At 34.9% G+C, this 23,066-nt stretch overlaps 1 protein-coding gene and 1 pseudogene across 1 annotated transcript; one reads left to right on the forward strand and one right to left on the reverse strand.

The window, feature by feature from the left end:
• Positions 1-1,655: 1,655 nt before the first annotated feature.
• On the reverse strand, positions 1,656-12,886 carry LOC129292190 (E3 ubiquitin-protein ligase UPL3). Its single transcript, XM_054929748.1, has 18 exons — positions 11,604-12,886; positions 11,180-11,290; positions 10,977-11,093; positions 10,627-10,797; positions 10,388-10,549; positions 9,971-10,210; positions 9,699-9,820; positions 8,180-9,599; positions 7,726-7,812; positions 5,129-6,700; positions 4,484-4,708; positions 4,281-4,385; positions 3,700-3,780; positions 3,540-3,608; positions 3,319-3,447; positions 2,704-2,826; positions 2,379-2,591; positions 1,656-1,950 (listed from the first exon to the last, which is right to left on the reverse strand). Exons 1-17 carry the CDS (start codon positions 12,459-12,461, stop codon positions 2,526-2,528), a joined length of 5,658 nt encoding a protein of 1,885 aa, XP_054785723.1. The 5' UTR covers positions 12,462-12,886; the 3' UTR covers positions 1,656-1,950; positions 2,379-2,525.
• A 4,258-nt stretch (positions 12,887-17,144) lies between these two features.
• LOC129293053 (synaptotagmin-2-like) lies at positions 17,145-22,414 on the forward strand (annotated as a pseudogene).
• Positions 22,415-23,066: the final 652 nt, after the last annotated feature.

Genomic DNA, 23,066 nt, shown 5'->3' on the forward strand with positions numbered 1-23,066 from the left:
GTGTTTAGAGTTGTATGATGCTGATGGTGATTGTTCCATGGCTATTGTGGATCATGATGGAAATGGTGCAACAAATTGGCTTGCATCTGGTGTTATGAGGAGTATGGTTCCGCAAGAATGGCTTTTTAAGCCACCATCTTCTCTTGCTTCTATCTTACTCAAGGATCAGCATGGCTTCTACATTGGTGCTGCTGTCAAAAAAGATATTAGATGACTGATTTTTGTTTTTGCTTGTTCGTTTTCTTGCTTATTTTGTGTTTGATAGTTTGTATCTAGATTTATTGCTTTATTTCCTTTCCTCCGGTTGTATTGTTAAGGGCTTTGTTTTATCTTTACAGGGAATTAGTGTGTATAATAACTTTTTTTTATATTAATAAAATTGGATTGTTTTGCTCAAAAACAAGTAATTCACTAAAAATTCGAAATGAATGCCAAAAATTATGAAAAATGCTCACAATTAAATCCTAACAACTAAACACACAAAGCTACACTAAAACAAACACATAACACACTAAATACACTAGAAAACACGAAAACAAAAAATTACAGCAAAAACTCCAAAAATTTCTGAAAAATTCCAAAAAATAAAAATGCTTCAAAAACACAAATTAAACACTACAATAATATTAAAATTAAATCTAGCACAATCCTTAGCAACGGTGCCAAATTTTGACAAAGGCAGATCATACACCTATCAAAATAATACTAATTCTAATCCACGTTATCTCCCTAATAAGTGTTTCAATTAAAAAGTGACGTTGTTAAGTGAACAAATTATCCAAATCATGAGAGTTTGAACTTTACTAATCTATCTAAAAAACTAAAGCAAATTAAACTAAACGAAATGAATAAATTACCGTCACAGCTACAGAAATTTCTAAAAATTCAATGTTAAAAATTTCATTGTCCACTGAAGTGATTAACTATAGTATTTTAACATGCTTTATGATATATATCAATTTAACATACACATAAAAATTTTCAGATTTACAAGCTATACCCTTTACATGTCAAATTTAACATCTTAATATTTACAAGTTAAATTTTATATTAAAATATTGAATTGTCATTTATAAATGATTGAGTCCACAGGTTCTCCAGACTTGTACAACTATTTAAAAAAAAAACACATTATCAGTTGTAAATGATGCAACTAAACTGGTAAATGATGTAACATTTAACCAGTAAACATTGAATCATTAACTTCAACCTGTAAATATTCTATTTTAAAAATAAATTTGGTTCCACCGTTGGCAACGACAGGTCAATAATGCTGGCCGATGGTAAACACTAAACAGTATCAACCATCCCAATATAGTCAACAAGGTCAAAAGGCGCCGAAATAATTTCATGCCTTTTACAAATTAGCAAATTCCTTGAACAAATTTTTTGGCCGAAGTAATGAATAAAATTCAAGGGACCCATCTATATTTTTGCCATAGTAAAATGCAACAGACCAACGGACCTCAGTTCCGGCTCCAGCAATATCTTAATCGATCCTCAACCAAAATGAACTACAAAAACTATTCTTTTCATGACCAAATTTAAAGCTATACGGGGAAAATCCAAATCAATGATAGGCTACTAAAATTTCATAATCCAGAAAGGTTGGCATTGGCATAAAATATAATCAAGAAAGAAAGAAAGAAAGAAAAGAAAGAAAAGGGCATTGGCATAATATTCACTGCTCCAGAAAAAAGGTAAGAGTGAGGAAATTAAAAAGCATAGTATCACAGAATTATTTCTCTTCCCTATTGCATCTCATCCCATACATGTATATTCTAACTATGAATGATTTGATTAGAAACAGAATGATGGTAAAAACCGGGGGGGAAAGGGAGGGGTCAAAATCTCAACATTCCTACTTTATTCACAGATTCTAACAGCTGAAGAGTGCTTGGCAAGCTCCTTTACATCTTGAAAATGCGGTCAAACCTCAGCAAAATTCAACTGCAATTAATGGACCGATCTCAGCATAATTATTACCAAAAAAAAATTAACAATAAAACCTGGCGGAAAAAGGAAGCCATTGATAGTTGGAACTCATCCTTCATCCAAAGTTGGGAAGAGTAAAAGGAAAATCCAAAGAGAATGTAAGCAGAGTGGAGATAGAAGGGATTGTCGAATGACAATACCCCTTCCCTGGTTTGGGACCAATAGGAAAACCCAAGTAACATGCATAGATCAAAGGACTTTTGATTAGTTTGGAATGTGAGTCAAAAATCCTTCATTATCCTTCTCTCATTATTGAGGAGTCCCGAACAGAGAAAACGTATCATTTAAAAATCAAAACCTTACCCTCCCTTTCCTTCTATTTCACCATGAATTTACCAATGAACACCCAGAATGCAAAGAGCAAAGGCACAATCTTAACTCACCTGAAATATGCCACAACCTTGGAAGCAATAAGGCCCTTATTTGAGAAGCAAGGATGACGGTACCAAAAACAAAAAAGAATTTTCCTTGAGAACAACCCTGATTCGCCATATATTAACATACAGGATCATTTGATTAGTTCCAGAAAATCAGGACAAATCAAAAGATCCTTGGCCTTCGCTGATTGCATAGAGTAGCTTCTTGTACATAATTTCCTGTTTTGAATTAGACATCAAAGTTCAGTCAAAAAAACAGCAATATCGGCGTGAATGAATATGCATGCTCGGACACCAATGGTCATTTTACCAAAAATCTCATCTCGTGTACCTTGGTAGAATAAGGAGGAAGCTTCAAGTAATTAGCACATGTCATCACACTGGGCAAGTCATCATCTGCTGATTCTGAAGGTCCATTCCCATTAGACGAAGCATTAGCCACAGTTGATGAAACCTGCAGATTGTAAGACAAAGGATTTTGAATAATCAACGGTATAAAGATAATAATACATATGTTCAACCTCCACAGATAACATTAACAAAGTAGCATAAAAAGTAAATAATATTCATGTTCTTTGTTTTACTAGTAAACTCTTGTATTCATCAGGTGAATAACCCAGAAAGTAATCTCATTATTTGCATTCTCACAACCAACAAAGTAAGAACCATCAGATAATATGAGCACCATGTTTTTAAGATCATAACATCTGAGAAAGGAATTAGAATACAACTGCCAATGGACAGAATTCAAGCAGGCTGTTCACAGGAATTTTCAAAAATTAACACCTCCAACTTTAAAGAGCAATATATCATGAATAAAAATAACTTGGACTCATGAATATAGCGCAAAAACATCTTGGTGACCAATGCTTCAGGAGAAAAATTCTTGGTCACCAGTATGAAGGGAGACTTGTGTCCTCATCCAAATAAGACCTCATTAGAATACCTTTCTCACAATTGTCAGCTTTGGATTCAGCACTGCAAGCCCGCCGGGTGGAAGCCTAGGTGCTCCAGTAACAAATTGACAGAAGGCACGTTGCTGCTCAGGTGTAAACTCTCCCATAATTTCAAGTAACTGAAAATGGATTCAAACATCTTAAGGATCCAGTAAAGCTAGCCAGAAATTTCATATACAGATTAATCCTCATATAAGAGAATAATTCATACATTAACTATGGCAGGGCTCTTTGCAGTGTATCCATGGTCAAATTTTATATGATCAGCAAGTGTGTCAACCTGCAGGAGTATTGAGAGACTAGTGATCATGATGCTATATTGTAAGACTGCAACAGCTGTTATTAGTGATTGCATAAGTGGCTAGAATTACCTCCCACAACTCTCTACGACCACATAGCAAATGGTCCAGTTCTTGGGGAGTAAAAATTTGCAAGGATGAGATGTCAAAAACCTGAGAACATAAATATATGTAACAAAAATTAAGGTTTGAATCTCAATAAACTGATCAAGATTGAAGGTTAACAGCATACTGAGTTACTGACAGACTAAGCAGAGTAACAGAAATAAATACAGAACAAAAATTAGATCAGTAAGCCCCACAAGATCTCACTGACATGTTACCCAAGCGACATAATGAACTGGGTGAACTGTAAAAAGCTCTAATTCAACAATTCAGCTTCTGGAAGCAGTCGGATGAACACTTATTACTTGTTAGTCATTAAACCAGACCCCCACCAAGTTAACCTTTCAATAAAATTTTTCAAGCGGGCACTGGAATCTAAGAGCAGGCAATGCTCAAGATACAAATAAGACAATGGCAATATTAATTCCAGAAGTTTATGATCCCAAATACCACATCCTTTCATTGTCAAAGAAGCAACATACTCAACGTTACCAAACCAAATACACATTTTTGGTGAAAAGAATAAAGATTATCTAGTAGCATAAAACCTGATTAAAACCAGCTCTAAATGCTTCCATTTGATGCGCGATCCCAGTCTTGAGAGTTGCATCAGCCACCAAAGATATATACTCCTCCAAATTATTAATATTAACCTAAAATTTTGACAGGAGATGAAAACATTTTCACAAGAAATAAAATTTACTATTACTAGTACAGAATATAGACTGAAGAAAGAGTTCAGCTGGCATACAATTTCATCTCCTGGTTTCAAGATGTACTCTGGGTAACCAGGAAGTGTAAAATCAAAGAAGAGATCTTCAATTGGGGCCCCACGAAAAAGAAGGTTAGCAATTGTATCACCATGGTTACCACCAATAGATTCTAGATAATGTTTTCGGGAAACAAGGGCATTCAACTCAAGCAAAGTCTTTCCAAGCTCAGCATCAATGGAAAGAATGTCATGTAAATCAAGCTCCTGCAACAAATTGGAAGTTGATCATCTTCATTAAAAAAAGATATGCAAGTAAATTAATTATACATATGAGAGTTACCATAACTATACTCCCTCTGTTTTTATTTATGGGAGAAACTGCTACTTTTGTTTGTTTTTTAATATAAGCAAAATCACATTCTCCAATAAGCATTTATTATAAATTTCCTAAATTACCCCTTATAATTTTATCATTCGCAGTTATTAGAAACGAGTAATGAAGACTTGATAAATACAATTAATAGAGTAATGAAGACTTGATAAATACAATTAATAAAGGGTATTTTAGTGCAATTTTTTATTTTCAAACACAATTAATATAATTAACCGATTTTCTTAAACTGTGTAATACAATTATTTTTCTCCTACAAATAGAAACGGAGGAAGTATGACACAACAACTTACCTGACCAAGAACAAGTTTATAAAATGCTGCTGAAAAAGGTAGATCCAATAAACGCCCATCTTGAAGAGCTTTAGCCATTACACGCCCAACCAGCCGGAAATACTCAATTACTTTAGAGAACTGGCTACCTTCTGATGCATCAGTGTTTGGAGCCCAAGGCCTAGGAAACAACCCAAGAGGAGCATGGACAAGCTCTGCACCAGCAGAATTAACCCCCAAGCCATCATTGTTTTTTATTTTCTGTTCATCTCCATCAATGTCCATTGATTGTTTCTCCGAGGAATAAGATCTCCACATTTGTAGCTCAACCTTTTGTAGGTCATGACTTAATAGTGTATAGAACTCAAGGGTGGGCCCCAATCCAGTGCCAACTTCACCAAAATACTCAACTTCAAGTACAGCCTTCTGGCTCGAATACATCTCCATTACCTTAGCAGCAGAATCCAGTATGCGATTCCTGGAAACACGGACCTTCTGTCGCTGCAATCTTCCAACCCTTACCTCTCTTTCATTAGTTGATCCATGACCATCAGCACCCTGCTGCTGCTGAAGACGATACAGTGCACGAGATAAACCAAAGGCAGTTGAATAGAAGTATTGCCGTCGGGTCTCAAAAGGAAACAAGAAGGGGCAAGCTTTAGTCAGTTGGTAACACCACGCTGGAAGACTACCACTACATAAAGCAAGAGCATCTTGAATTTGCCTAGCTAATTTTGGAGTAAGCTTGCTGCTAATGAATTCCTCTGGGGGCACCTTGGAACTGGTGGTTACGACTAGCTCATTCCAATCCAAGATTTTCCCCTCAGCAAAGCTATCAGTGAGCATCTGGACCCGCAAACGAGGTGCAAGCTGGTTCAAACCCTCCAACACCCGCAATAGCGCCAATATATTGTATGTAGGATTTGATTTTTCCAGATCACATGGCAGTTCTGCCTGCAATATACTATCTAGATTAGATGTCTGATGCAGCTTGGCCTCAGAATTAGAATTTGATGCAGATCCAGATTTGGTAGATTTTGAAGCAGCTGAACTTGATCCTCCAGTTGAAGATCTATCTGTTTGGCTATCTGCCCTCTGATAAGTGATGGTGTAAACATCACCCCACAGCCTGCCCCCATCAGTCGACACATATTCACTGCCAGCAAACCTCTCATCATCATCTTCATCTAGCACAAGCTGTCTCTGAATTGCTTGATATATAGTCAAATGCCTATTAAGCTGCTTCCCACCAGCAGTAAATATCAACTTTTGAGGTTCATTATAACTACCAAACAACGGTCGTCCATGCCTATCTCTGCCACCACGAATACCTCTACTATTAGCGGATCCAAGTCCAGCCATAGCAGCAGCAGCAAATGACATGGCACCCCTTGTGCTAGAAGAGTAGATACTCCTAATATCAGCAGAGTCTAAACCCTTGAATGTACCAGCCTTGCTGCTAGAACCTGATGCTGCATTAGTCTGGCTGTCACTAGTTGCAGGAGCAACAGTACACTCCTCACTTGAGTCACCCAATCTAACATCTTGTACCTTATCAGGCAGGCACACAGGAAGGGAATCATCTCTTAGCACCTGCATGTAGCCGATAGTGATGGTGTGAATTTCACAGAACTACCATCTAAATCATAACCAATAAACTGCTTGAAAAATTCATATTTAAGAAAATAGTAATAGCACTTCTCTACAGTCAAATCTTATAATTAAAATGGTCGTATGAATAGCAGAACCTATATAAAGCTAATATTGCCAATTCAAGTCATCAAATCCGTATACATCACTAACAAGAAAGCATATTCATGAATGTCAATTGTAAATCCCAAAGCATATTGAATCACAGGATTAACAATTGATAAATATGAAATATAAAATACCATATATTTATTTCTTTATAATATGAAGAAAAAACCTGGGGGGTACATCTAACCCAGGAGTTAGAAAAGGTTCAGAAGAGAATACAAAAAATATATATAAAGTTCCACTTCAGGAGACTAGTGGTAGCTGATATGTTGTTGACAATGATGATTACACAAACGATACTGTTAAGAATTTGACTTGAGTAAGACACAACCCAAAGAAAGACAGAGATGGGTCAGATAAGCATTAAACATGTCCTTGTCCATTTTCGTTTATGTTTAGGGGCCAGTCAATTTTAATTCCAGCTCTCAACTTGAACAAATCAAATCCTCCAAATTACTAATCATGAGCAATAAACCAAAGAGTAGAAGATCATGTTAAAATTAAACAACTTGGATAAGTCAGCAAACTCAGCAAGTTGACTCAACAAATATTACCTTCATTTTTGTTTTTATTTTATATTCACTGGATTAATTTGATTAACAAGAAAACAACAGCTCATCAATCAAGTTGGACGATTCTATCATTACTTTCCAAACTATAAAGCAAGAGCCAATTACATGGTGGACTAGATGCATTCAAACTAAAAGGTGAGAGGTCAAAAATTGTTTGGCCCCTAAACATTGAGTAAAATTGTTAAAAAAGCATAGAACAAACAAACAAAACCCTTCACTGCTATAATGACATACTAATAATGAAACAGACATGTACATAACCACTTGGAAAAATATCAGATAACATACATCTTCATGCTCATCATCTGATATATCATCATCCTCAATCACCAATGCCTCATCAATTTCAACAGGAGATATATCCAATTCTTCGTCCTGCAACAGGTAAGGAAAGAGAATCGATGTTAGTGAATATAATGCACTATACAGGAAATTCCTTATCTTGCATAGACATCTCCCAAGAGTTGCATGCAAAATAAAGATATAGCACCTTTCATGTTCTGAATAATTTCATTAAACATCATTTTTACAGTATTTTATTGAAGAATTTGTGATAAAAACATTCAACATTCATTTTATAGCCAAAATTCCAATTCCATCTCCCATGTTTGCACGTGATCAAGTAAAACTTTAAGATCCAGAAACAGTGAGAAGAGAGCAAGCATAATCACCATCCAGAAAAATAATAATGGAAGAGAACAGTCTGCCATCATAAATTCAGGCCCAAAATTTCACAGCATACCTCAGACGTAGAGTCACCATTTACGGACTTCATCTGAGCTTCTTTATTAAGAGCAGCCCTACGGGCAGCATTTCTCGTTTGGGCTCCTCTTGCCTCCTCCTGTGCAGGCTTCAATACAGCCTTTCCTTTGTCCTTAGATGAACTGGTGCTTTTTTCTTGAGATGTCTCCTTTCTGGGAGTATCACCTATATTAACAGATGTTCTGGATCTGGTTGAATGACGACGTGTAGTGGAAGGAGTAGAAGCAGGAGGAGATAAACCACTAGCTCCCGCAGTTGTGCCAGATTCAGAATTTCCAGCAGGCATGGTAGACTTCTGACCAGATTCACCACGCTGGATACGAGACCAAAGAAATTCTTCAATGGCTGCTAAACTTGCTAATGGGTCAATTAATACAACATTGGATGAGTAATCCCTTAGTGTCTTTTCACCCTGTGCACGACAAAGACGCAACTTAAAGGGGTGGGACAATGCACTTAGTCCAGAGGAGAGACGTGCACTTCCACTAGATGACCTAGATGAATGGCTCAGCACCACTGGAAAACGCTCCAAAGAGGACAGAGCATTTTGAAGCTTTTGAACCAAGACAGTCATAGGAATCATAGCCCCCTCATCAGTGCCAGAGGGTAAACCAACAGCTACAAATGACTTGAATCTTTTAAGTGCTTGTAGGCGAAGCCTGGGCAGGTTAGTTTCTGAGATTTGTTCCTTCGAGAAGTGCCCACAAGAAAAGTAATTCAGCAGAGCTGCAACAACACCACTGCCAATGAATTCAAACGTAGACACACCATCTCCTTTGCCAAGTTCCTTTAGCATGTCAGATATGACCCCCATCAAGTACTCTTCATTAATTGTAGAGCTATCTTCCAAACCAGATCCAGAAGCTTTAGATTTTCCCTTTGATTTAAGCTTTTGGTCACCAACACTACCATTCAATTTCATGCAAAGATTTTTCAAATGCAAAAGATCATCAGTAACACCAGCTTCAACAGCCCCAGGATCTGCAGGAAAGTACTTGTCTTTGAAAGCTCTAGCAGCTGAGCTTACAGACATTCGAAGAGTAGAATTAACTGTAGGAATTTCCACTGAACTTGGAGGAAAGCCTACATTTACTGAAACAGAACTCTTCACATCATCTGAAGGATTTCCATCTGGATTTGAACTACTACCCCGTCGACGATTACGCCTAGAGCGAGATGCCGCACCAGATACTGCATCATTGTTGTTATCAGCAGATGATTGTGTAGAGGCATTAGTAGAATTGCCAGCTAAAATAAGTTGGTCCACTGCATGAACAACACCTTCTCTAACAAACATCTTAGAGAATGTCCCAGGAAGCTTTTCCATAAGAACTTCTGCAATTTGCAATGAAGGAACCAGAACAAGTGGATCTTTCCACGCCAAGACACCAGCTAAGAAACTATATGATCATATAAATAAATAATGTATAAGTTTTCCCCCCAAAGAAAAAAATTGAATCAGTATTATAATCCTACATTAAAATTCTATTTATTGATACCTTGATATGTTTGTCACACTCAACAACGACTGGATCATTTCTGCTGTGCTGAAATACATCAATTTTCCAATAACAGAAAGACATCTATGCCGAACATGGCCATTAACGCTGGAACCATATATCTGCTCTCAAAGCAAACCAATGCTACTAATAAATCACCAGCATGGGAGGGGGGAATGGAGAAGACCACGCAAATGCAGCAATTTCTTCTTTAACAAACATAATTTACATACAAAAATTGAATTGTTTTCATGGAAACAAGTAATTCAAACCTGTATCAAAACTGGGAGAAGATCCACTCCAAATTGTTGAAGTAGCGCTGGTTGATCATTTAATAATTTCTCTCGGGCCAATATATTTCCATTTGTGTCCTCATGCTTACCAGAACTGCTAACAGGAGACTTTTTCACAACAGAACCTTTCACAAACAAGTTGGAGCTGACTGGAAGGGAGATTGTTCCTTGTGGCAATGGGGGCAGAAGCTCATTGGCCAGGTTGACAATCTCAAATATCTATATAAAAGAAGAATTACAGCATGTTTATGATTCCACAAAGATAAGAGACTGGAAAACAATTCAAGCATGTAGATCATGTATTCAATATCTGAATCTATCACAATGAACCATAGGAAGACAATTCTACATGTAAATGATGGAAGCTAAAAAGAACAACTTGCAGGCACACTCTACCTGCTCTGGCGGCCTACTCAGTGCAGGTGAAACAGAGGAATTAGCAGAGGCTCCAGAACCAGATAGTATATCTTTAAGTATGCCACTTATACCAAGGAGATGCAACGTTTTAGCTCCAAGAGGAGAACCACTTGCACAAGTGGAAAGAAGACGGATTAAACCCTGCATATATGCCCATCAAGTCAACAACCAAACCCCAAAGGTAGAAGAAGCATCAGATTTAAAAGCCAAAATCTTACAGTGTAAGTAGATGTGGTAAGAGAAGCCTGCCCACCACCAGAACTGCTGGTGGAAATGAGGGAGGCAGCTTGTGTTACTAATCCATGATTGCATAATTCATCTAATTTGTCTGGAGATGATGCAAATGCTTCCGCAATTCTAGTCAAACAAACAGAGGCATGGTCCAGAACCTACAAAAATAAAAGTTTTCCTGTGATAAAGAAATCTGATAACTGCCTATGAATGTGCAAAAATCTAGTTCGTTTGACTTTCCCATTATCACCAGAACTTCGTTTTCTCAAGTGCAGCTAGCATGTTTGTGAAGCCAGAAGCACTTCATTGTCATCATAAGTTTGACAACAAAATATACCTTGGAATCATGATACTGGAGGAGATTTGTCAAAAGTGGTACAGCTTCCATCACAAAGTCAGCTGCATCCGAAGGAAGCTTCTTGCACATATTTGCAGCAGTAGATAATGCCACCCGCTGAAACACATTTCAAGCCAATATTAGCTTCTCACTAAAATTGACGTACAATAGAGCTGTGTGCAGAGCGTTCATCGATGACTTGCCTGAACACCGGTTGAGAAGAAGTCCAAATAAGAAAGCACGGCCATAAGAGCACCGGCTCTGAGGCAGACAGTTGGATGCTCTTGAGATATCTTCTTCAGAGCTTGAAGAGACTGTATACGTCAACAATAATACTTGTCAATTCAGGACTGCCCAAGGTTTTTTAAAAAATGAAGTCTCAAGTCCCATATCCAGACTAACGGGTTATAATAACTTATATACATATCTACCTTAGGATGATAAAAATAATGCACTACCCTGTGAAAACTGTTATTGTTACACTTAGTTCTAGCAAGAATTACACATCAGAATAGTTCAAGAACAAAGTAACAACTAACAAGTTACTGCAATCTAAAATCGTAATATTTGCTCTGAATTCCCAAACATGATTCCCACCAATCAAATATTGACGGACTAGAAAACAACCTGCTCAGCTAAGTCCATATATTCTATGGTAAGCAATCTTGCGCAGAAGCATGACACTGCACCATAATGCACAACGGCAGCACAAGATGAAGGGAGCACATCACATAGATGGGTTAGTGCCCTGGCTGCTAGAAGCATGATATCGGGATTGCTCTCATGGTTGAGCAATCCCACGAGCACAGGAACGAAAGAATCGACAGAAAATGTACTAAGTGATTCTTCGGTCCCAATGGAAAGCATTTCGCACAACTGAGTCAGTGCCTCAACCTGCCGACCTTCTTCCCCATCGGCCCGCAAGCCAGATAGAATTTTCTTCAACCTGCCACTCTGGTGGGACGTTGATGCCGAACCAATCGCTGATGTTGGAAGCAGATCATCTAAACCGGCACCAAGTTTACGAAGAAGCCCTTGAAGTGCACTACTAGCGGATGTCAAATTCTGATGCAAAATTCCCACACCGCCTTCACCGTCGTTATCATCGTCATCCTCCGCCCCTCCACTTTCAATGTTCAATCCTAAGCTCCTCTCTGCATCCCTTTCTCTATCCCTAATTCTAACATCATGTTCCTTTTCCTCCCCTCTATCCAAATTGTCCCTATCTATGTTCTTCCCACGGCGATCACGGCGTGACCCGGATGGTTCATTGCTTGAGTCCATCGGAGCAGAGTTGTTAGACAGTAACACTTCGCGTTTCCTAGATGCACGAGAACGGGTCAAAACAGAATGAACTGTAGCGGTAGGAGAAGAAGTAGCGGCAGAAAGACGAGCGCGCTTGCTGGAACGAGTGGTAGGACCAGATGATGACGATGAAGGGGCAGCTGAGGAAGCCTCCGCCCGCTTCCGGCTACGAGTTTCCATACAAAGACCCACCCACCCCTCGATTTGTCAACTCGCTCGCTGCCGAGCGGCAATCACAATGTCATGGATCGAATAATCTGAGGCATCTATCTTAACGTTGATTGAACACCGTGAAGGCAAGATCGCAGATTTTATTCAATCAGCTGACGAACTGCGAAAACCCCAATTCAGAACCCCAGATTCTTCACGCTTCCACCAGCTTCCAAAGAATCGCAAAAAATCCCCACCTAGAAGGAACCCTACAAGTTTTTATTTGGAGCAATTACCCGTCTATTTAACAAAATCTAAACTATATCCTCTGGAAATTTGGGCAGATGCAATCAATTAGAAACTCTAATTGTGCTTGGAAATTACATGCGAAAACCCTAGCTAGCCAGAGAACAAGAGGAGGAGAGACAGTTCCTTCATACGCAACTTAATTTGGCCCCTTTCACGGAGAAAAGTAAGTACAAAACAATATGTTTATTATTAAAACACATTTTTCTAAAAAAATATTGGAAAACTTTTACAAGGACTCCTTAGCCAGATAAATAAAATAAAAAAAAAAGCCTCCAAATTTTTAAAACCTTGCTGCAAGTATGAGGTATTAAATTAAATTAAAATTAAAAGTTAATGAAAAGTGACAAGATTATTCTCACCTTTCTGCACTTTGAAAAACACTCTAAAATTGAACATATGGTCCGTAATCTTAAACAATCAAGGCTTCAAACATTTTTTGGCTAGCAGTACACTTTAAGAGAAGGTGAAGATTAAAATTTCAAATATTTGGCTGGTAATTATGATCTAAAAGGATATTTTTTTTATTTGAGGTTACCATGGATCATTGACTTCTGAAGTCGAGTGATGCATGTAGTGAAGCTTCTTAAACTTCTCTCTAATACTTGAATTAGGGCATTTGAATATCAACGACACCTTTATCGTCAGAGTTCCTATCCAAGAATCTCTCCTGATTGAGTCTTTGAAGGAATTTGATTTTGGTTATCAAACATGAAACTTTATCGGTATGAGCTTGTTCTACCAATATAAAACCAACATTTAGAATTCCTTAAAGTTAGTGTTGTAACTAGAGCCAACAATTCAAATCAAGCTTAACGAACTAGCCCAAACCTATCCAAAAAAATTTAGGGTAAGGCTTTAAAAAAATATAGTTTTTTATGTTCGGGCCAAGCCCGAACTCAGGTTGGCTCGAATACCCGAATAAAAAAATTTATTTTTAAAATATATATAATATAATAAATATTAATAAATTATTGAAGTTTTAGGTCATTTTATGCTAAAATATTATATATTTGAATCCTATATATCATTTAATATCAAAAATATATATTTTATATTTTTTATAAAATAAAATAATTAATTTTAAAGTAAAAAATTAATTAAAAATGATTTTAAAGATAAAATTTGAATATTCGGGCTACCTAAAGCTCGAAGAAATTTAGGCCAAGCTTAACTATTCGGGCTGTTTAAGAAATCGGGCCTGTTCGGGTTTAGAGGGCTTAGCCCGCCTAAATTTCCAGCTCTAGTTGTAACCAATAAGTGCAGTAAGGAAATTAACAAATGTCATAGGGTAATAAACCATACACATTAAAGTGATAAACAAGTCATTCAAACATAAAATCCCATTAGTATGAGCATGCTTTATTGATATGAAACCAACACTTGAAATTCTTTTGAATAAATATGGTAGGAAAATTGACAATTGTTGTAGAGTAATGAATCACACATACTAGGGTGATGAGCACGTCATTCAAACATAAAATCCTATGGTATTAGCATGTTCTAACAATATGAAACCAACACTTGGAATTCTTTCAGGTCAATGTTGTAACGAACAAGTGTGGTAGGGAAATTAACAGTTGTCATAGAATAATGAACCACACACACTAGGGTGACAAATAAGTCATTCAAACATGAAATCTTATTAATATGAGCATGTTCTATCAATATGAAACCAACAGTTAGAATTATTTCAAGTTAGTGCTGTAACTAGCATTTTTCCTACTAAATATTGTTCATTTACATACTGGACTTGTTCGTAACACTACTTTAAAAAAGAAACAAAATGTAGCCTCTGATCGTGAATCTTTCCTCAGCTTCTGATTTATAAAATGGCTAATATAATGTAGCAATTCCATTCCAAAGAAATGAATAAAATTTAGTAGGAAAATAAACAAAATTGGTCTATGGTTAGTGAAATTTAAGTTCATTTCTTCTTCCCTTGCTCTTTATCATCTTCCTTAAAATCCTCTATTGTAGATAGAAACATAAGAGGAATGATTGGAAAATCATAGAGATGAGGTGGTTGCTCTTGTTCTCTTGGATCTTGTTCTTGAACTGGGATTTCATTTGCTGGATTGGCAATTTGCACAACTTATTTGAAGCAAGAGTAGTGTTGTCACTCGAATCAATAACTTTCCAAGGTAAGAGAATGCTCTGTTTCAGCTAAATTAAGGGCAAAGAAGTGAGGATAATCTTATCATTTTTCACTAAATTTTAATTTCAATTCAGTATCCTAAACTTGTAGAGAGGTTTCAAAAATTCACGGGTTTTCTTTTTTATTGTATCTGGTCATGAGGTCCTCGGTGAAATTTTTCCAAAAATATTCTTTGATAATCAATATCAATATTACTTTTGATACTAACACTAATATAAATTATAATTATAATATTAATATTACTAGTAACAGCAATAGTAATATTTTACAATTCAAATTTCTTGTCAATATAGGGGACCACGTTCACGTCCAACTTTTGTCAATAATAATAGTAATAGTAATAATATATCAATTAGAATGTTTGGCCCAAAAAATAGTAATTAAAATGGATAGGATGCATATGCATATAATTCAAATAAGTTATGTCATTCACAATTCACAATTTATATATAACCTGTATCAATGTAATTTTTTTATATTTTATATTGCAATTGATCAGGTGATTTAACATCCATGCCCATTGTTTGAAATGGTTAAAATAGGCTATTCAAACATCTTGAGTTTAGAATTTGATGATGATATAAAAAAAGATAATAAAGCTTTTTTTTAATGCAACGCAAGGAGGATGTGTTTGTACAAAAAGCATGATGCCCCTAAATTAAAACTTAAAAAGAAGAATAAGAAACACTCCTTAAATATGATCTAAATCTTTGACTCGTAATTGTGCAATTTAAAAACTCAAATATCATGTACTTACTAAGTTACTATTACAAATAAATTTTAGTAGTATATCGTAAAACATACAAAAATATAAAATCTATTAGAATAAGTATCACCACATCACCAAATATTAATATGGAAGATCTTCATTATATTTCAAGCACGGCCTTTTTATGATACTGCTTAAATAAATAACCATTACATATACAGTTAAAACAGAGGTAGCATTTCTTAGTTCACATGTACTTAACTCGCTTACTTAGATATAATTACTTTTTAGAATCAAATGTAGTTAGCAGCAAGAAAGTTAGCTACTTGGGTTCGAATTTATAACCCTTCATGCATTATTATACTTTGAGACAATGTTTGGTTTAATGAAAGGACAAATTTAAGGTAAAAGGGTTAGTTTTTCGTAACATAATTAATAAACCAAGGTTTATATATCCGTCAAAAGAAATGCACATGTGTAATGCCTCACTATATGTTTTAAATAGAGTTGACTTTAATAAGATAATACTTGTTAGTAATTTTTTGAAAAAATATAAGGGATTGAACGTAAGTCACGATTGGCAAGAATATTTCCATCATTTTTTACCCTCTCACATCAATCATCTGTACCCTCCCAGATATTTTTACTAAATGAGGCCAAAGATCCTCATTGACTTAGTTATCTATCATATCATTTATGATTGAGAATGTTTGTACCTATGAAAATTACATTTTACAAAGGTTCAGGCCTATCACGATGACACTGTAGTTTTGTAATGGCATAAAGTAACAAAACATTAATTATCATATTAATTTAATTTAGTAATCCAATTTTAAATTTATATTTATTCATTAATAAGCATATACATCATTTCTAGTGTTGTAAACACCGATAAATTTTGTATCTATATTTTAGATTAAAATATTTTTATACTTTAGCTAGAAGGCAAAACATGTTTAAACTCCTATAAGTCAACACATCTATTAAAAAATATCAATAGTAAAACTTCTATTCTATTATATTTGCATGATGACTATCACGTTAGATTATGAAATCATCATTTTAAGAGCATGCATCTCTGTATAAACTTTGTCCATGAAAGCCCACATTAAGTAATGTGGCATGGCTTTATACTTTCATGCCACGTGTACAAGTACCCCCTACTTCAGATCCAAATTCAATTAGTTTGCCACCATAGGTTATTATGAGCTGAAGCCTAAAGCTCTAATGGTCACGAGGCATAATCAAGAACCATACTGGGATCACATGACGTGTGCATGAAACATGTTATTTGGTGAAACCCTATGAACGTGATTTCATTTTTAATCACTCATTGTTCTTTTCTCTCTATTGTCCCTTCTCATTTTCTTTTTCATCTGGGGTGTTTGAACCTACAATTTTTATCAATTTGTATTTACGTGATATATGGGGAGAACACGATCTCTTTGCAAATTGACATTTCTCTTATATACTTTTGTTAGTGGACATCGAAGGAGCCAAATCCTGATATAAATGGTTTGTTCGTGGCCAAGCATTTGAGATGGCTTTCTTCATCACTTTATTTGGAGTTTTTGGATTTGGAATTGGGATTTCAATTGGCCTTATTATTGGATATTTTCTCTTTATTTACATTCAAGCCATCGATGTAAAGGTTTGTTGATGATCTCTTTGTTGACCCTTTTTCCCTTTCCTACTCTTTTTGTGATATACGATAATTGAGAAAATGCGATTTTCTAATTCAAGTCATGCTGTTTTTTTTCCTAGTTTCTTGTTGTTTCGTTATTACAATGCAAGAGTGAATGATAAAGTCAAGTCTTGCTGCTCAAATATGATATTCAATTATTCTTCCCTTCCTCTACTTGTTTTTGTATTTGATTGTCAACATTCAAGTAGCTATTGTCTCATGTCTAATCTTGCATTGGGATTCTATCTGTTCTTTTCGATTGATTGTAGGTTAAATAAAGCAGAAGACACTAACAGGTTAAAAAAATAGGGAGTACTAACATTCTAATATTTCTTATAGAATAAGATCATCCAAGACAATGTTCTATTTCTTATCTAAGTTTAAAATTAAAGTGTCAACCTAACCCATTTGCAAGAAAAATCTAAAACAAAAAATGTTAGCAAAGGCTAGCTATCATTATAAAGTTACAAATAAAAGATAACCAAGGAAGAACATCAAACATGGCATAACCTTATCTTGAGAGAATATTTATGATTTTCAACAATCTTATTTATTATATGTGTGGGTATAATGAGTACCTTGTCGAATTAAACAGGATCCTGAGATTTGTCCATTAGCCAAGCAAGATGAAGACACTTTGCAACGGATTCTTCCTGAGGTTCTAATTTGGCTGAAAAATCCAGACTTTGATTGGGTAATTGACTAATGTATTTGGCATATTTCTCCATGTTATGATTTAACGTGAGCTCTTTTTTGAGTTGGAATTTACCATAAAATCGCTTTTTTTTGTGCTTTTCTATAGGTTGATTGGTTAAACAAGTTTCTTGAATACATGTGGCTCTACCTTGACAAGGTTTTTCTTTTTTCTTTTTAACATCTCTAATCCTTTTTCAGTCCACATCTAACTTGTTTCTCCTTATCCCCCTTTTTTGTGTATCTATGTTGTTTTGCTTGATTAGGCTATTTGCAAGATTGCAAGGGATATTGTGACACCCATAATCGATGAGCAAATAAAAAATTATAAAATAGAGTCAGTTGAGTTTGAAAAGTTAACACTGGGGAACTTACCTCCAACTTTTCAAGGTTAGTACACTTGGATGGTATTGTTAGTTGATAATATTCCCGAGGCCATCCACACCATTTTTCCTTGTAAACATATTTAATCCTCTTTCTAAGTCTGTATCTCATCCTTAAATTTAACTTCAAGAAGGAATAATAAATTAATTGTGGTTACTATGTATGATATGAGTTGAGGTAACTAAAATTTACCACAATCATGAAAAAGAAGAGAAAAAAAAGTTCTCTAAGGAAATTATACGAAGACAAAAGGCTAAAGAAAAGGAAAGGGATATAGGAACTATAGTTGCTTTTCAATTTTCATCATAGTTTTCTTTTTGGCTAAAAGCTTTTCACCATCCTCAGAGATTCTTGCAAATTATTAAAGACCAGGGCACCTAATAAAGTAACTATGTTCTTTTAAAATGAGATTCTTTCTTTTGTGTATACAAAGGATAGCTACACATGTGTCATTTTCGATGTTTGATTAGTTTTGTCATAATAATTTGATATATGAATGTTGTCAACCCCTTAGTTGTCTGCATTTCTTCTTATCAATAGGGATGAAAGTCTTTGTGACTGATGAGAAGGAACTAGTTATGGAGACTTGTTTAAAATAGGCCATAAATCCTAATGTCTTTGTTGTTGTTAAGGCATTTAGATTTAAAGCAACTGTTCAGTTTCCACTTTTATTTTCTCATGTATAAGAAAGAGAATAAGGCAAAAGGTGATGCTAACTTGCTAAGCATTTAGCATCCTTTCAGGCGATAGACTTGCAAGTTTTTCTTTCACCACAGGTTACATTGAAACCTTTGGTTCCAACATTTCCCTGCTTTTGCAACATTTTTGTGCCTCTTATGGAGAAGGTTTGTGATTATTATTGTGTGACTTACTCTTTTCACTTACTATGCATGAACATTTGACTATTTATGAGGTATAAATCAAGCGAGCTGTAGAGCTTAGATAGATTGTCCTTAATGGCCATAGTCAGTTATTCTGGTAGATTTTGATTCTTGATGGTCTGTTTAGATTCTATAATTTAGAAAACTGTCTTCCAATTTCTTAAAACACAAGATTTGGCCATTGGTCTAAAACTGGTGAAGTGATTAAAAAAGTTTAAACTCTTGTTAAACAATAGTTCTCGGTGAAGTGACAATTATGATTTCCCCCCCTTTTTTGGAGTAATCCTTCCAATATACATTAGATATATTTTAAGGCATGTCTATGTCCATTTCTTTAGCTTATCTTTGCCTGTCTTTAGCAAATTATGACAATCCTTGTTATTTGGGCCTATTATCTACATTTTAAGATGAATTTCAATTTTTCTCAACTCCTAGCAACTTTTTAAAGATAGCATTAAAATCAATATTGAGACATATATATACTTCCGGAACTAACATTAACTTGTATTTGTTTTTGAAAGACTCATTTTGTTTTGGTAATTATAATAGTATTAGGAATGGATGATACTCACTATCTCCATTTTATTATGTCTTTTATGTCGTAGCAACATGTTGACTTTAGGCTAAAACTTGTAGGGGTTGATCTTATGTCCACTCCTGGCCTCTACAGGTTTGTTCAGGTACAAATATGAGATGTTATATCCTTTGTCAATTTAGCACCCCTTGGGGGATAAGCTCTTTTTCTCTCTCTTATGATGGCTATTAATTAATGTTCGCATTAGTGAATTATATCCTATGATGTGCAACTCCCTCAATGCAAAACATTTGTTTTATGTATATATTGTTTAATGCATAAAACCTTTACAAGATATTGAGAACGTTAACCCAACAATCTTGCATCAAACTATAGGTGACTTGCAAATCTGTAGAAGTTTGATGGCTAAAGAGAGAAGAACTACTCAGTTAGTAACTGACAGGGGTAATCATAGAGGTTAGATGAAGAAAAAGAGTGTATGTGAGCTTTTAAGGTTAAAAGTTCTAGTAATACTTTACAATTAATTGAAAGGTACATTTGAAGTGTTCATTGTAATGTTATGTAGTACATATGCACCTAAAGAATAAACAATACACATTCTTTGGCCAAGAATGCATAGTAGCGAGTTTATGGCTTGAAAATGGAGGAGCCACCTTGCAGCATATTAAAAATCTTACGTTATTCCTTAGTTTATTGAGGGTTTATCATTACTCAAATAATCTAGAGAGTTTTTTTACAAAATATTATCAAAGATCAAGTTGTGAATATGTACTTGTGGCCAAAAACCTTGGAAGTGCAAGTTTTAGATCCAATAAAGTATGAGTCTGATTGTTTCTTATGTTGTTTTGTCATGGTATGTTCTTTTATTAGTTACTCAATATCTTAACACATAAATTTTATTATGAATTGTAGAGTATTAAAGAGGCCTGTGGGAATTCTCAATGTAAAGGTTGTGAGAGCCATAAAGCTTAAAAAGAAAGATTTACTTGGTGCGTCTGACCCTTATGTAAAACTAAAGGTTTCTGATGAAAGGATGAAATTAAAAAAGACTTCAATGAAGCACAAATGCTTGAGTCCAGAATGGAATGAAGAATTTAATCTTCTTATTAAAGATCTTGAGAACCAGGTTTTAAGTCTTAAAGTTTTTGACTGGGTCGGGTATGTATGTGTGCGTACATGCATGTGTGTTTGTGTCCTTAGTTGAAAGTATCTATCTTCAAGTCTAAAACCCCAGTTCTTATTTGAACTAAATGCTTTATTTTCAAAGGTTGGGAAGCATGAAAGAATGGGTGTAATATAGTCCCTATCAAAGAAGTTCCCCTTGATAAGGCTAAAGTTTTTGCTCTTAATCTCTTGAAAAACATAGATCCCTATGATGGAGAAAATGAGAAGTCCCGTGGTCAGATTGTTGTAGAATTAACATACAAACCATTTAAAGAGGAGGACTTGCTCAAGGACAAAGAGACACACATAATAAAAAATGTTCCTGAAGGTACTCCTCCTGGGGGAGGCCTACTTGTGGTTATAGTCCACGAAGCTCAAGATGTTGAAGGAAAGTACCACACTAATCCACAAGCTTGAGTTCTTTTCAAAGGGGAGCAAAAAAGGACGAAGGTGCACAATCTTAAGAGATACTTTGATTTTACCTTTTCTTGATTCCTTTTTCTCCTATAAGATTTTTCATTATATACATTGTAGTTTGTAGACTATCTTATTTTCATTAAGGAAAAGCAAATGAAATACAACAATACTCGTAAGGAATTTTGTTGAATTGACATCTATTATTTGTAATGCTGTAGCATATAAAAAAGAATAGAGATCCGAGATGGGCTGAGGAGTTCCAATTTGTAGTAGAGGAACCTCCCATTAGTGAGAAAATACATGTAGAGGTTGTCAGCACCTCATCATTCAGCTTGCTACATCATAAGGTACAAAATTCATAACTTCTTTTTTATGGGTTTAAATGATATTGATGTTAAAGAATGTTGTTAACATGACAATTCTTTGATAAACAAGAAGTTTATACACATTTCTGTTGCCTCATACACATAAGTGAAAGTTAGAAGAAGATGCCTTTGATTGTCCACAACATTTAAACTCCTCTTGCATTTTAGGTTGGCTGTTTTTGAATTGCTTCTAACTTATAAAATTAATTGACTCCCTTCATTTAGAGGTACATTTTGATTTTATGGCATAGATATGAGTGGCATTCTATTGTAATGTGTGCTACAATAAAGAACTATCATTTGAGCATAACATGTTTTGCTCTGAACATTCTTTGAGAACACTATTTTTGGAAATGTTTTTTTGGATTTGTCTTCCATTATTGATCTATATACATGCAAATTGTTGACAAGTACTTCAACTGCTCACCACTAAATCGCACTTAAAGGCTTTGCATGTGTTTTGACTTATTTGAATTCATGTGCTATGTTTTGGACTTTGTATGCTTGAGTTTATTTATCTATTCATTTATTTACTTTGATCTTGGCTCTGGACGTTAGGAATATTTGGGTTACGTTGAGATCAATCTAGCAGATGCTGTGACTAACAAGAGAATTAATGAAAAGTATCATCTTATAGATTCAAAGAATGGTCGCATCCAAATAGAGTTGAAGTGGATACCTTTATGAGCTCGAGAATATTATTCTTCCTTTTCCTTTTTGTTTCCTTCATTGATTCTTCTTTCTTTCTTAAATGAAGTCTTTGTTCTATGGCCATAAAAGGAAGCCTTATTTGTTCAATTTTAGGGCGATTGAGCGAGGTTGATGAGGACATTTCTTGAATTCTTCTCGCGAGATAGATTGTTTTGTTCATTTAAATGTAAAAAAATAAGCACATAATTTACAATCAAATGTGTGCATGCACACACATATAGAAAGAGAAATTTTGAATATCAATTTTAATAAGTTTAAAAGAAAGTGAGATTGTGATGTTTTATTATCTATTCTAACTCTATTATTTGATTCTTTGTACACATTTGATTTAAGTTGCATATGGTAGTAAATTAAAATTAAAATATATTGTTTGTATGCTTAAAACATCACTTTAATATTATTAATAAATAACAAATTGAAGAATTATTTTGAAAACACTCTAAATTCTTTCTCCACAAATAATTATCAAAATTGGAGGGGATAATTTTTTTATTGTAAAAGATGTTTAAATTTTAGAAAAAAGAAGTAAAACAAGTAAGCAAGGATGGCTAGGACGAATAGAAAGAACACACAAATTTTCTTTGAAAAAAAAAATCGTCAAATTTTGAGAATTTGTTTTAGACCTTTA

Source organism: Prosopis cineraria, unplaced genomic scaffold, assembly GCF_029017545.1.
Source record: "Prosopis cineraria cultivar Desert tree isolate PC_DT_omini unplaced genomic scaffold, ASM2901754v1 PC14, whole genome shotgun sequence".
NCBI classification, from domain to species: Eukaryota; Viridiplantae; Streptophyta; class Magnoliopsida; order Fabales; family Fabaceae; genus Prosopis; species Prosopis cineraria.